The 12,642-nt window shown below is 36.4% G+C and overlaps 1 protein-coding gene across 2 annotated transcripts in view; it reads right to left on the reverse strand.

Moving 5' to 3' along the window:
* Nucleotides 1–582: 582 nt before the first annotated feature.
* Nucleotides 583–12,642, reverse strand: part of LOC106879552 (uncharacterized) — a 72,109-nt gene continuing 60,049 nt past the window's right edge. For both annotated transcript variants that reach the window (XM_089353748.1, XM_052968908.2), the window contains exons 2-3: nt 10,316–10,413; nt 583–6,435 (exon numbers count right to left, since the gene is read on the reverse strand). In XM_089353748.1, coding sequence (XP_089209874.1) covers nt 1,267–6,408 — 5,142 coding nt within the window. In that variant the 5' untranslated portion in view covers nt 6,409–6,435; nt 10,316–10,413 and the 3' untranslated portion in view covers nt 583–1,266. The remainder of the gene's footprint in view (nt 6,436–10,315; nt 10,414–12,642) is intronic.

The following is a 12,642-nucleotide window of genomic DNA, read 5'->3' on the forward strand; positions in this document are numbered from 1 at the left end:
ACATCGATTACATCGACCCCAGTATTTAACTGGTACTTATTTTATTGACCCTGGAAGGATGAAAGACAAAGTCGACCTCAGTGGAATTTGAACTCAGAATGTAAAGTTCGCTAAGCATTTTGCCTGACATGCTAACAATTCTGCAAGTTCGTCACCTTGTATAATAATAATAATAGTTTAAAATTTTAGCACAAACCTAGAAGTTTTGAGGGAAAGGAGAGTAGTTGATACCATTGATCCCAGTACCTGATTGGTACTTTATTTTATTAATCCTGACAGGATGAAAGGCAAACATGGCTTCAGTAGAATTTGAACTGAGAATGTAAAGAGCTGGAACAAAGCACTTTTTCTTATGCTCTAATGATTCTGCCAACTCATCACGTCAGTTATAATAATAAAAATAATAATTTACATGTCTAAAAAGAAAAGAATGCATATGAAAATGCTGATGTCTTTTGCTCTAAGGAAATATTTCTCTTATTTGTTTGGTTCAAAATTATATTCATTTCCCTTCAATATTTTGCTAAAATAACTTCTTAAAGCTTATCACCAAAACATTATTGAAAACTGAAAAGACTGTCATGATTTAATGATTCAGGGTAAATCTGGTTTATTTCCCTTCAGAAAGAATTATGGTGACTTTATGTTGAGACAACTAGCATTTCCCTCATGATAAAAAAAAAAAAAAAAAAAAAAAGAAGAAAACTTATAGTAAACAGTTGAGGAAAATGCAGCTGGTGGAATGGATGGGAGAGAAAAATCATAAAAAAAAAAGGAGTAAAGAGAGACTGGGAGCAGAGAGAAAAGGAAGGAGAAGGAGGAGGAAGATCAGCAACAAGGTACCTTTAGAACAGATACAATACTAAAAATATGAGAAGGAATTCATTATATTCCTGTTCAGTAAACTCCACATCTAACCATAATCTTTGTACAAATTCACAATGTGATGTAAGGTGAGATTTACACAATCACTCTGGCAGTAGTTGAAAATCAATTCTAGCAGAATTCTTTTGGGGGGAAAAAGTATAAACAAAAACAAACAAATCATTAATTATGATTATTAACATCATCATCTTCATAATCATCACAATTTGGTTACAAATGTCTTTCCATCACTTGATGTTAGAATTGTGTTATTTAACCAGTATTGACAAAACAATGTGCCAAATCACTGTTAATTCCTGTCATACCTTCACAGTGACAAAGGTATAAAAAAATAAAAAAACAAAAACAAAACAAAAATTCTCTTTAAAGAATTAGAATTTTTCATCCAACTTCAGAGAATTTCTGGCGTTTTTTATCAACAGAAGAGTTTTGGGATTCAGTTGTTTTACAATCTTTTCGTTTAAACTGAGTTCCAAATTTTTGAAATTTCTTATGCCGATACGTAAACATTTCACTGTCAGTATCTTCAGTTTGTTTGTCACATCCTACATCACTACTATCTGATTGTCTTTTATCTGATGAAATTTTAGAGGAATTACTGCTGTTCACAATGTTATCGTCCTTCTCTTCTGATTTATTCATTTGATCACAGACATTTTCTGAAGAGTCAACAGTAATAGTGCAGTCTTTATCTGTAGACAGTTTGTCTGCCTCCTCTTCTTTTTTCACAGACACTCCATGATTACTCTCATCCAGCTCAGACATAACAATTTTTAACCGGTGTTCATCGCTGGAATCGTCAGATGGATACCAATTGTCTTCACTAACACTAGCAGTTTGTTCTGTTTCTTTAGAGTCATGGCATTTCCCTTCAGTTTTAATGCTAACCCTTCGCCACTCTGAGTTACTCTGTTTACTTAATTGTTCTGTATACAATTCCTCACTTTCATGTTTAATGTTTACAACAGAAGGGAGCAGAGTTAACTTCTCATCAGCAGTATCATTTTGAGAGCTAACAGATGGTGATCTGCTAGATAATTCTGATTTTGATGCATCAAAACTATAAGAGTTTGGTCTGAGAATACGGTCAACAGAAATACTGGAGCCTGAGTCTGATGGACAGCGTTCTTTTGATATACTTTCAGGAGTGGGTACAGAAGAACACTGCCTCCCCTCTGTATCAGCAGGTAGATTATGTTTCCACATTGGTGCCGATATTTCAAATGCATATTCTGAAATTGCTCCACCATGTTTGTTTCGTTCATGAGACCGGCAATGTTTTTTATAGGATCCAAAATCATTTAGTTGAAACTGCTTACCACATTCAGGACATTCAAGAAACTTGGTTTCTTCTTCACCTGAAATTTGACTATCAAGAAGATTTCTATTTTGAGACAATCCATCTTCTTCACTCTCCTTAAATGAAGAATTGTTGGCGGTAGATAGTTCCATGGCAAATTTCTTGTCTTCAGTGCTCATCTTTTTAATATCAGTAAGACTATCATCAATATTTCTTGTCTGAAGTGAGTCTTCACTTTTAACAATGGTGCTGCCATCGGAAGGTTTACTTTTTAATAATGATATGGTAGCAGATATTGACTGGACTACTGTGTGGTGGGGACGAGGTTCAAAACCATGCTGGTTGCGGAAATGTTTCCTAAAACTGTACGGACTCCCATAAGTCTGACCACATAACTTACAGATAAGATAAAGAACATCATCAGGGGCATGGCTGCCAAGTAGATTTTGTACTGGTTCATGCTTGGAGATATCATGTTTCTTGGAACTGTTAGTATCTGATTTATCATTAGTAGTGCCAAAAGTTTTGGCAGATCTTTGAGGTGAGTCTTGAGTTGTGTAGGCACTGACATTGTGTGAAGCTGCATTAGTTGATTGGGTTTGATGAACAACAACATTTTGTTGTTGCTGAGTGTTAGTGAGGTGGGTTTGTTGTTGCTGTTGCTGTTGTTGTTGAGACTGTTGTGGTGGTTGGTGCCGTAATTGAGATTGCTGTTGCTGTTGTTGTAATTGAGAAGTCTGTTGCTGTTGTTGTGGATGGTGCTGTTGTAGTTGCTGCTGTTGTTGCTGCTGTTGTAGTTGCTGTTGTTGTTGCTGCTGCTGCTGGGATATATGGGATACAGCTTTTGTAGAAAGAGCTGGAAGTGTAGGCTGTCGGAAAACTGGGTATGTTTGTTGTGAGGGGTGCCTAGAACCATCTGGACTCAGGTAACCGTGTTGTTGCAAGTCTTTACGTCCGATATATTGACCTTGAGGGTGTAACACCATGTCTGCGTTACGGGATTGTTGAGACAATAGCATCATTTGTGGAGAAGCCAGTGCTTGCTTTTGATAACCAAGATGTAAGTGTTGTGTGTGCGGACTTTGTTGTTGTTGTTGTTGCTGCTGCTGCTGCTGCTGTTGGTGGTGTGGGTGGAGTGGATAATGCTGAGATTGACTTGGTGATGGTTGTTGTTGTTGATGTTGTTGTTGTACTGGATGGTGTAGGGAATGCTGTGTAGCTGCAGTAGTAATTCTCTCTCCACTTGAGTTACCAATATTACTACAATACTTCTGTACACTGTACTCTAAATGTTTCAATAAAATATTAGCTGGAACGGATTTCCCTACTGTCCCAGGATGGAAACTACCTCCTGGAGAGACCATCTCTCTTCCTTTACCACTTCCCACCATATACAGCTGTTCTTCAGATTTCTTTTTGGATAAATCAAGGGGGTGGTCTTGATTGGAAACAGACTGGGAATTAGAAGTTGCACTAGCAACAGCAGAAACAGCAGGAAGGTTGGCATTGGGTGCAGTACTTTCCAATGCATTTGGAGCCTTGCACTTCACCGAGAGGTCAAGTACATTCTCTGGCTCAGTTCGTGTAGCATGAGGAATACCAGAAATTGTTAAAGAGTTGGATGAGATGACAGCAACATCAGGGGCTGACAGAGGCCGCAAGCTAGTAGAAGCTAGTTTAGTAGGCTCGGAAGAATAGTTTGCAATATCAGAAACAGTATGTCTTCGCTGTGGAACTGATGTGCCTGCAGGATTTGCTGAACGTAGAGCTGAGGTATTTGCTGCAGCAGTATTATTTAAAGTATCAACATAAAGAGATGGTAGCTTAGTGTTGGTGGAAATGGGGTTAGGATTGTCTTTCTGGGGAATTAATGGGGTTGAAGATGAAGACAGGAAAGAAGATGTGACCATACCCCCAAGTTGTGATGAATTAGAATGAGTGCGAGGCGAATGAGTTTTTGAAATGGAAACTCCATTAATATAATCTCCCTCTTGTGGACTCGGAAGACCATGGACACCAGTCCTCATTTTGACATTCTGTCCAGCTGAAGGGGAGATCTGATGATAACGTGCATTCAGACCAACAGGGTCATCCCATTTTATCACACCTGTAGGTGTGTGCATGTATGGAGTTTGTTGTGCTGATAATGGCAGAATCCGTTCCATTGATTTTGACTGGGTACTAACACTAGAAGAATTACTGCCACTAACACCACTATTATTATTTGTTGAGGGTGTAATAACTGGAGATGTTTGATAATATGCCAAACGTTCAGCTGCATGATCTTTTGCACCATACACAGGTAGTGAATGAGATTGTGCTCCTCTAAGCATTAGATCAGAACTGGAATGTCCACTGTGCATGCGAGCAATTCTTTGTTGATTATCAGTTAAATTAGTAGAGTCTTCTTTAGATTGTCGGTAGGGTGATAGAATAGCAGGCTGTTCTTTACCAACTGTAGCATGATTCAACCGTTCAACAAAACTAGCACTACGTTCTTCAGAGATGATCCGTTGCTTGTGATTCTGCAGACTAGCTACTGGGTTCTCTTGACTTCGGTTCATCCCCTGAGATGGACTACTAGCTGGGGAGTGCATACCTCGGTTTTTACTTGCATAGTCAACATGGGAATCAACTACTTTCATAGCCAAATGGGGAGCCATCTTAGCAGGATGGTGGTAAGATAGTTCAGTTGGTTCACCAGAGTTGCTGAAAAACTTATTGATAGCCCTTGCTTGACATGATATTTTATTTATCAGCTCTTTGGCATCAAAAGCACTCTCAAATCCATCACTGGTATTGTGTTGGTTTTGTTTAACTGAACCAGAATGAATTTGGTTAGTCATATTGGGGTAAGAATGACTAAGCGGTGCCATAGCGGACATTTCATTTGTGGAATAGTAATGTTGTTGTTGTTGCTGTTGTTGTTGTCGCACACTTTCCATGACATTTTTCTGGTTAAGTTGATACGGATTAATATATTTTCCATCATTTATGTCTTTCCTCAGAGTAGGATCAAGTCCATTGCGATCAGTAAAGTATCCTAAAGCAGACTGTGTGTTTTGGTGGTAAAGTTGCTGTGAATGGTGGTTTCTATCTGCTGGATAACAAATTTCTTCTAGATGGCCATTTGAAGTGTGAAGCTGGGATTGATCTCCCAGTTGCTCGTTGTTGTTGTAAGAAAACTGACCTTTACCGATAACATTTAACTTTTCACTGACACCTACTTTTTGTTGTTGCCACGTATTTTCAAGACATTTATCAATGAATGCCTGTAACTGGACAACACTTTGTCCACTGGTATTTATTGCGTGAGATCCACAAGTTTTTACAGATGTTTCTGTTGAAGAATATATTTTTTCTTTATGTATCATGTCAGATCTTGGAGAGATTGACATCTGTTTTGAGGGTTGGTTGCCATTCCGGGCAATCTCACCAGAACCCCTCCAAGACTTGGAAGTTGGAGCAACAGTTTCGATGCATTCAAAATCCTGTCCATGTCTGTTTCCAGCAGACACAGACTGGCCATGGTCAGAATAATAGCTGCCTGAAGATTTCCAGGAATTGTCAACATTTGATTCATAATTTTTATAAGAGGAAGCATTCATTGAAATCTTTTTTTCTGGCAAGATGCCAGCAGAAGACACTTCTTTATTTTGTCTGTTCTCCAGTTGGTTATCTTGGACATCGTCATGTGGAAAGCTTGTTTCTGTAATACAGTTACGTATTAGAGCCCCAATTGCATCATGTAGATTAGCATTTTTATTGAACACAAGTCTTTTGGTATCATCTGAAAACTTTGGTTTGTTCTGGTTATTAGCTGAATCAGATTTTCCAAGTTTCATATCTGTTGCTTCCTTCTCACAACTGTTTGGTGATGAAGTCTTTGAAGCCACTGATTGCTGCTGTTGCTGCTCCTCTGTTGATTTAGCATCTGGGCCATGATTAGAATCAGTTTCTTTGACCCAATTTTCACCTTTCTGTTTTGACTGCTTTTGTTCATCGGTATCCGTTGATGGTTCCACATTGGCAGATTTACCATTTTTCATCGATAAGACCAGTTCTAAACAAGTCTTCATGCCTTTGCCATCGCATTGTAGCTGGGCTTTCAGCTCAGTGTGCGAATTATCCGATTCGATACTGGTTTGATTTGCCGTGGTGTTAGCTGTAGTGTGATTTCCCAAGATATTTGGTTGGTCTGCGGAGGGACTTTGGCCCATCATCAAGATGCCATTCTTATCCAATAAAACCTGAAAAATACATAAGCAATTATTTAGATTTTATAATCATTAAAAGACAATTCAGAATAAATATTGTCAATTGGAAAAATAAAAAAGAAAGAAATATAATATATATTAAATAATCATGAATTTTAATCTGGCTTTAGCCACTTGATTTTTCTTTTGTCCATTTGTGTCAGACATTATTTAATTATGTATTTTAAAATCTTAAAATACACACATCATTAAAAACAGTCATGTTCTATCATATTCCTTGTGAAAGCATGACAGACATCAATATCAGTCAACCAAATCAACCACACTACTTGAATGGTACTTTATTTTATTGACAGTGGAAGGATAAAAGGTAAATTTGACTTTTGTCGTATTTGAACTCAAATAAAAAAGACAAAAACAAATATCAGAAAGTATTTTGTCCAATGCTTTAACAATTCTGCCAATCTGTTGCCATTTGGCCCCACAAATCTTCAGTCATTCTCAACACATGCTAGACACACATTTCTAAAATTTCCAACAATCAGGATGAAAGGAATCCAACCAGCAGAATTCATTAATGTCTTTGAAAAACAAACAACATTAATAAATGAAACCTAGAATTAGGGACATTTTAGAGAAACAAATAAAGAATAAATGCTGAGGATGATAATTGTGATGATAGCAATGATGATGATGATGATGATGGTGTTGCTGCTGCTGCATTTTTTATACATCATCAACAAATGAAATAAAACTTGATAAATAAATAAAAGAAGAACTGGGATAATATTAGTTAGTTTGACTCTTTATATTGGTATGAGGTCAAAACTCTGGAGCTCGATGCAGTTCTCCATCTTGTTGGATCCTGTTGAACCATCCAACCCATGCCAGCATGAAAGATTTGTTGAAATGTCACATCTTAACAACAGCAGTGAGTTCTATTTTTTTTTTGTTTTTTATTAGACTAGGAAAAAGGGGCCAGAGATTGACATGGTTAATGCTATTTTTGAACAAGGTGATGGCTGCAGGAGAAAACATGTGCAGGAAGAGAATTCTAGAGGGTCAGCGTCCTAAGTGGGAAGGACGGGAAACTTGAGGAGGTATGATACAAAATTGTCCAATGCTTTTTGTAATATCATTTTAATCTCAATATTTTAAAACTTCTGCTTCTGTTTCAGCACCACCAAGCTTGGAATCAGTAATCTGTACAGTTGAGATATTCCTTGTTTTCAAAAGAAAGAATAGAAAAAACTATCTTTCACTAAGAATTATGTGACACTCGGTAACATGAATAAAAAAAAACCCTCCAAAAGTTGTAGTTTTAGCCCCAGGACAATCTTCATCAAGCAGAAATATGATCAAAGGCATTCCATTCATGACTACACCATCTTACTTTTAGAGCAACATTAATCAATTTCTCTTTTCTTTTTAAGACAAAGGTTGTAATTTCAGGAAGGTTTAGTCACTATTACAGCTTGAGCATCAGAGTAGATTTTCTTCATTGCTTTGCTGAGAGATTGTCTCCAATACTGCTATAACTTTAACTCCAGTAAATACCTGCTATAACAATAGACTTACTCTTGTCATCTACATTTGAATTATTTATTTCAACTCCTCAAATTTCTTTTCTCCTCCTGACATGTATAACCAATTAACATTATACTTGGATAACAAATTCATTTTTATTTCTATTAAAAATTCTATATCAAATTGCTTCATTTTAGATTAAAAAACAAGAAAAAAAACAAAACAAAACAAGCAAAAATGAAACAAGACAAAACAAATTTTACTTAAAAATTTAAACTTAAAATAAGAAAATAAAAAGTGTTTTTTTTTTAAAGCTGCAATATTATTATAGAAATATTATCATCACCATTATCATAATTGTTATTACCAGTCTGTTGATCTTTGCCTGCTATTTCTATGAGAACATGCAGTAATACAGCAACATCAAAGCCATGACATTGCAACAGATAACAGCAACGTAATAGAAAACATAAATTAAAGCAATCCTTTTGTTGGGAATAATAAAAGATTGTGAAAATAACAAAAGAAAAAAAAAAAGAAGCAGCCAGGTATAATTACAAAGATATAACAGCAGGGAAAATAAACAAGTATTTCAGTAAAGATGCAGACAAAGTTGCTGCACAGGTGTGTGTATAAAGTATATATTACTATTGAAAGAGATGCAATAATATCAAGAAGACATGTATGTCTTCAATGTGTACAATACTGTCCAGTAGACACAGGTTACAATATATTCTTCAGAAACAATGATATAATGTCAAACAGTTGACAGTTACAACAATACCATATAATGGAAAACTTAAGCCTCAGAGAATTGCCTTTCTCTTGACAGTTGTTTTGCAGTAATTTCTCAATCAATAATACCATTCCAGCACTGGTCACCATGACAACATTTACAGTTCCTATCTGGGGAGATTCTCATTGCAAAGAATCATTATTGAAAAGAAATGGTTGGGAAGGAAGGTTTAATGAAGCATCAACAAAACTGCCTTTCCATCCTGGCCCATCTCCTCATTCCTGAATTTGACCCCTGTGTCCAGTACCTCCATGCAGGCAATGGTAATGATCCTGAGGCTGTGTGAAGAAATGAAATGCATGATACAACCCCCATTGCTCATAGCCCAAGATCATCAGCAGGGTAGGAACTTGGTGTGCATTGTCATGGGCATTGCAGAACCACTTGTCATACATTCTGTTCTGGCCCTGGTTGAAGTGGATTTCTTGAGGTGCTTGAGCTTGTTCAGCAAGAGTTTCAACAAAATCATATGGTTTTCACCCTCATCACATTGCACCTGGACCTGATGACCTTCTGCACCACATACCTGATAGTGGATTCCACCACCCCAGCAATGCTTGGCAATGGGCCTCAATGGCTTTCATGACCTGCTGGATAAAAATTTAGCCATCATGATAATGTCTGACCACTAAAAATATTTCTTTCTCTTGGCCAGAAACGACACCTCTTTTGCAGGTCTCCCATTCTTTCTCAAATCTGAACACAAAAGATCTATCCTTGTTCAAGAAGCTGATGATCTCTAAATCACTGTGGTTGACAGCTAGAGCCATGACCTTTATATTTCCTGGACCAGACTTATCTGTCTTGTTAGTGTTGTCAATAATGTTACAGAGAAATGAAAAAGAATTTGGAACATGTCATGTAACATTACATTAGGTTATCTTTCATCTTTGTCCCTATAAATTTATGTTCATAAATACCCCGATTTCTCAGTGTAGAAGTACCACAACAACTGGAATCATTTTTAATAGGCTACCATTTCATTGTGGCAATTTTACACTAAGATTCTAGACATGATTCAGATCATGTGACTTGGAAGTTAATGGTGTGGTGTTAGCTAACAAATGAAAAGATGGGTTTAATTTCATCATTGTTAATAGTATTTCAAACTGATCAGATCAGCTAAATATTAGCTGGCCTATTTTTTCACAGTACTGGCTTATTAATGTAATAAAGAAGTCTGTAACTACACCGGGACATTTTAAACTGTGTATTTATACTTCAATGTAATTTCTTAGTATGGTGAGGAATATATCTTTTTAGATTCAATTCTTATTTGTGATAAAAGTTTGATAAAGGAATATATGGAAGGTGTGTAGCAATTGTAGATATAACTGATTGGCAATTTATCAGGGAAAGGACTGAAGGACAGAGAGGTAGATAGGGAGGATGATACAGCAGGGGAGAGAAAGTGAGAGAGAAAAGGGACCAGAGAGATCAAATAGGCAGAGAAAGAAAATGTGTGTGAAATAACAAATGAGTCATACAAGGTGTTAATAAAAATTACAAATATTTCCTTCAGTTTTATTATCAATTGTGAATATCAATTCTAAATAAATGATTTCATTGGAAAGAGTTAAACAAACCCACCTGCTGTTGTGTGCTGTTTCCTAGGCTTGGTGATGACTATGGCCTAAACACTTGCCCTTTTGGCCTTCTTAGCTCTATTTTGAAACGTTCTTTAGAGCCTGAAAGACAAAGAAAGAATGAATGAAGGTGTGTGTGCAAGCATGCATGAGTGCATGTGTGAGAGTGCAGGAATACATGTATGACCATTCATTTTTTCTGAGCTGTATACACATGTGAGCATATGCATATGTATTGCTCAGAAAAGAAGAATGGTCAAAGATCATATAGACAAGATTAGTATTTACAATGAACAATACACTCACCTAGGTGTGTGTGTATATGAGAATATATGTATGATCATTCATTTTTTCTGAGCTATATACACGTGTAAGTTATGCATAGGCTTTGCTCAGAAAAGAGGAGTGGTCAAAAACCATATAGTCAAAATTAATATTTACAATGAACAATACACTCACCAAGGCTGTGTGTGTGTGTGTTTTAAATTTAAATCCAGCTTTTGTATGTTTCATTCAAAGTTTAAATTTTACAACATTATTTGGCACAAAGGTAACTTTGTTCTGGTTGTAGAATGAACGAGAAAGTATTTGTAATGGGGGTGAAAAATATGGAACTGCAGGAGCATCAATTGAAGCTAATGATAACTGGACAGCAAGTATAAACCTTTCAAGGTGTCGGACAGATTGACAATGTGATATATACTCAGCAGGAGTATGGGAGAGCAATGTAACAATGTAAATCACACCAAAACAACCAGTATTACAGATGTACTTAATACACCACTCAGAGTTTGAGTCTCCAATTGGGGATCATGGAGAGAGAGAGAGAGAGAGAGAGAGAGAGAGAGAGAGAGAGAGAGAGGGAGAGAGGGAGAGAGAGAGAGAGAGAGAGAGAGAAAGGGTGGGAAGAGAGAAAGAGAGAATGTACCTGTGTCTGTATGTATATCTTAGTGTAAATATACATGCACCTATAGTGTGTGTGTATGTACCAAATTAGTAGATGGAAACAGTACAGAAGCCTATTGTATGCATATGCTTACACACACATGTATGTGTGTGTGGGTGTGAGTGAGTTTGTGTGTGTGTATGTTTGTCTTCCATGTGTTTCCCCACTGACACTGAGTCAACGTTGCAGTTGTTTATGTCACCTGTAAACACTAGATCCTGTGACTTGTCGGTTTCTTGTGAAGAAAGGAATAAAAATATCTGACCTGAAATACAACTCAGTGTTGAAACAGGAAGGGTATCCAACCATAAAATACTATTAAGGTTCATTAAACATTTGCCTGAATAGAAAAAAAAGTGGATGTAAAAAACAGTAAACTATGTGTGAAGCTCTCTCTCTCTCTCTCTCTCTCTCTTATATATATATATATATATATATATATATCTATATATATATATATAAAACACGTGTTTTATATAAATAAGTAAGATCTCTGTATTTTCACAGAATTATATTTGATAAGTTCGAAAGATGAACGAAAGCGCTAATATATGTATAAAATAAATGAAAGAAGTTATTCCAAAATTCTGACGACTTTTTTTCAATATTTAATTCTGTACATCACACCTAACACTCTACACACACACATATATATATATATATTATCTAGGTGAACAAATTAGCACTAATAATGAGTGTTAGAGTATAGTACCCAATGTAAGGAGAGTGTCGAAAAAGCTCTGGGAGTTATTAACTCTAATTGGCAACAAAAAGCGTTTCCCTCATAGAAAAGGGCAGATTGTACAATGCTTATACACAAAGTGCACTGCTGCATGGCAGTGCAAGATGGGTTTTGAATGCAGAAGATTTGTGGAGACTAGAAAGGAATGAAACAAGCATGCTGCACTGGATGTGTAATGTTAGTGTGCAGGTATGATGGAGTAACTGAATAAGTTGAGAAAAAAAATGGATATAATAAAAATCAGATGTAGTGTGTAAGAAAGACAGCTGTGCTGGTACAGGCATGTGATATTTATAGATAAAGACAACTGTATAAAGAAGTGTCATATGCTCAAATTAAATATAGTCTGTAGTGGAGGGAAATGAAGAAAGACTTTTGATGAAGTGGTGAAGACTGATCTCAAGAGGTTGTATTACATGCAGGAAAAGATAAAAGACTATATTGATTGGCAATTCACATTATTGAAGATGATCTGGCCAAAAAAGACTGCTCCAGCAGTGGAAGCATGGTGAACTGAAAATTACAAAGTGGTGGGAGTGACATAGACTGAGAGATACATCATCATCATCATCATTTTTGATGTTCATTTTCCATGCTTGTATTGGTCAGACAGATTTCCCATGGTCAAATACCTGAATTTTTA

This window comes from Octopus bimaculoides, chromosome 6 (assembly GCF_046866305.1).
Source record: "Octopus bimaculoides isolate indiv1 chromosome 6, ASM4686630v1, whole genome shotgun sequence".
Lineage (NCBI taxonomy): Eukaryota > Metazoa > Mollusca > Cephalopoda > Octopoda > Octopodidae > Octopus > Octopus bimaculoides.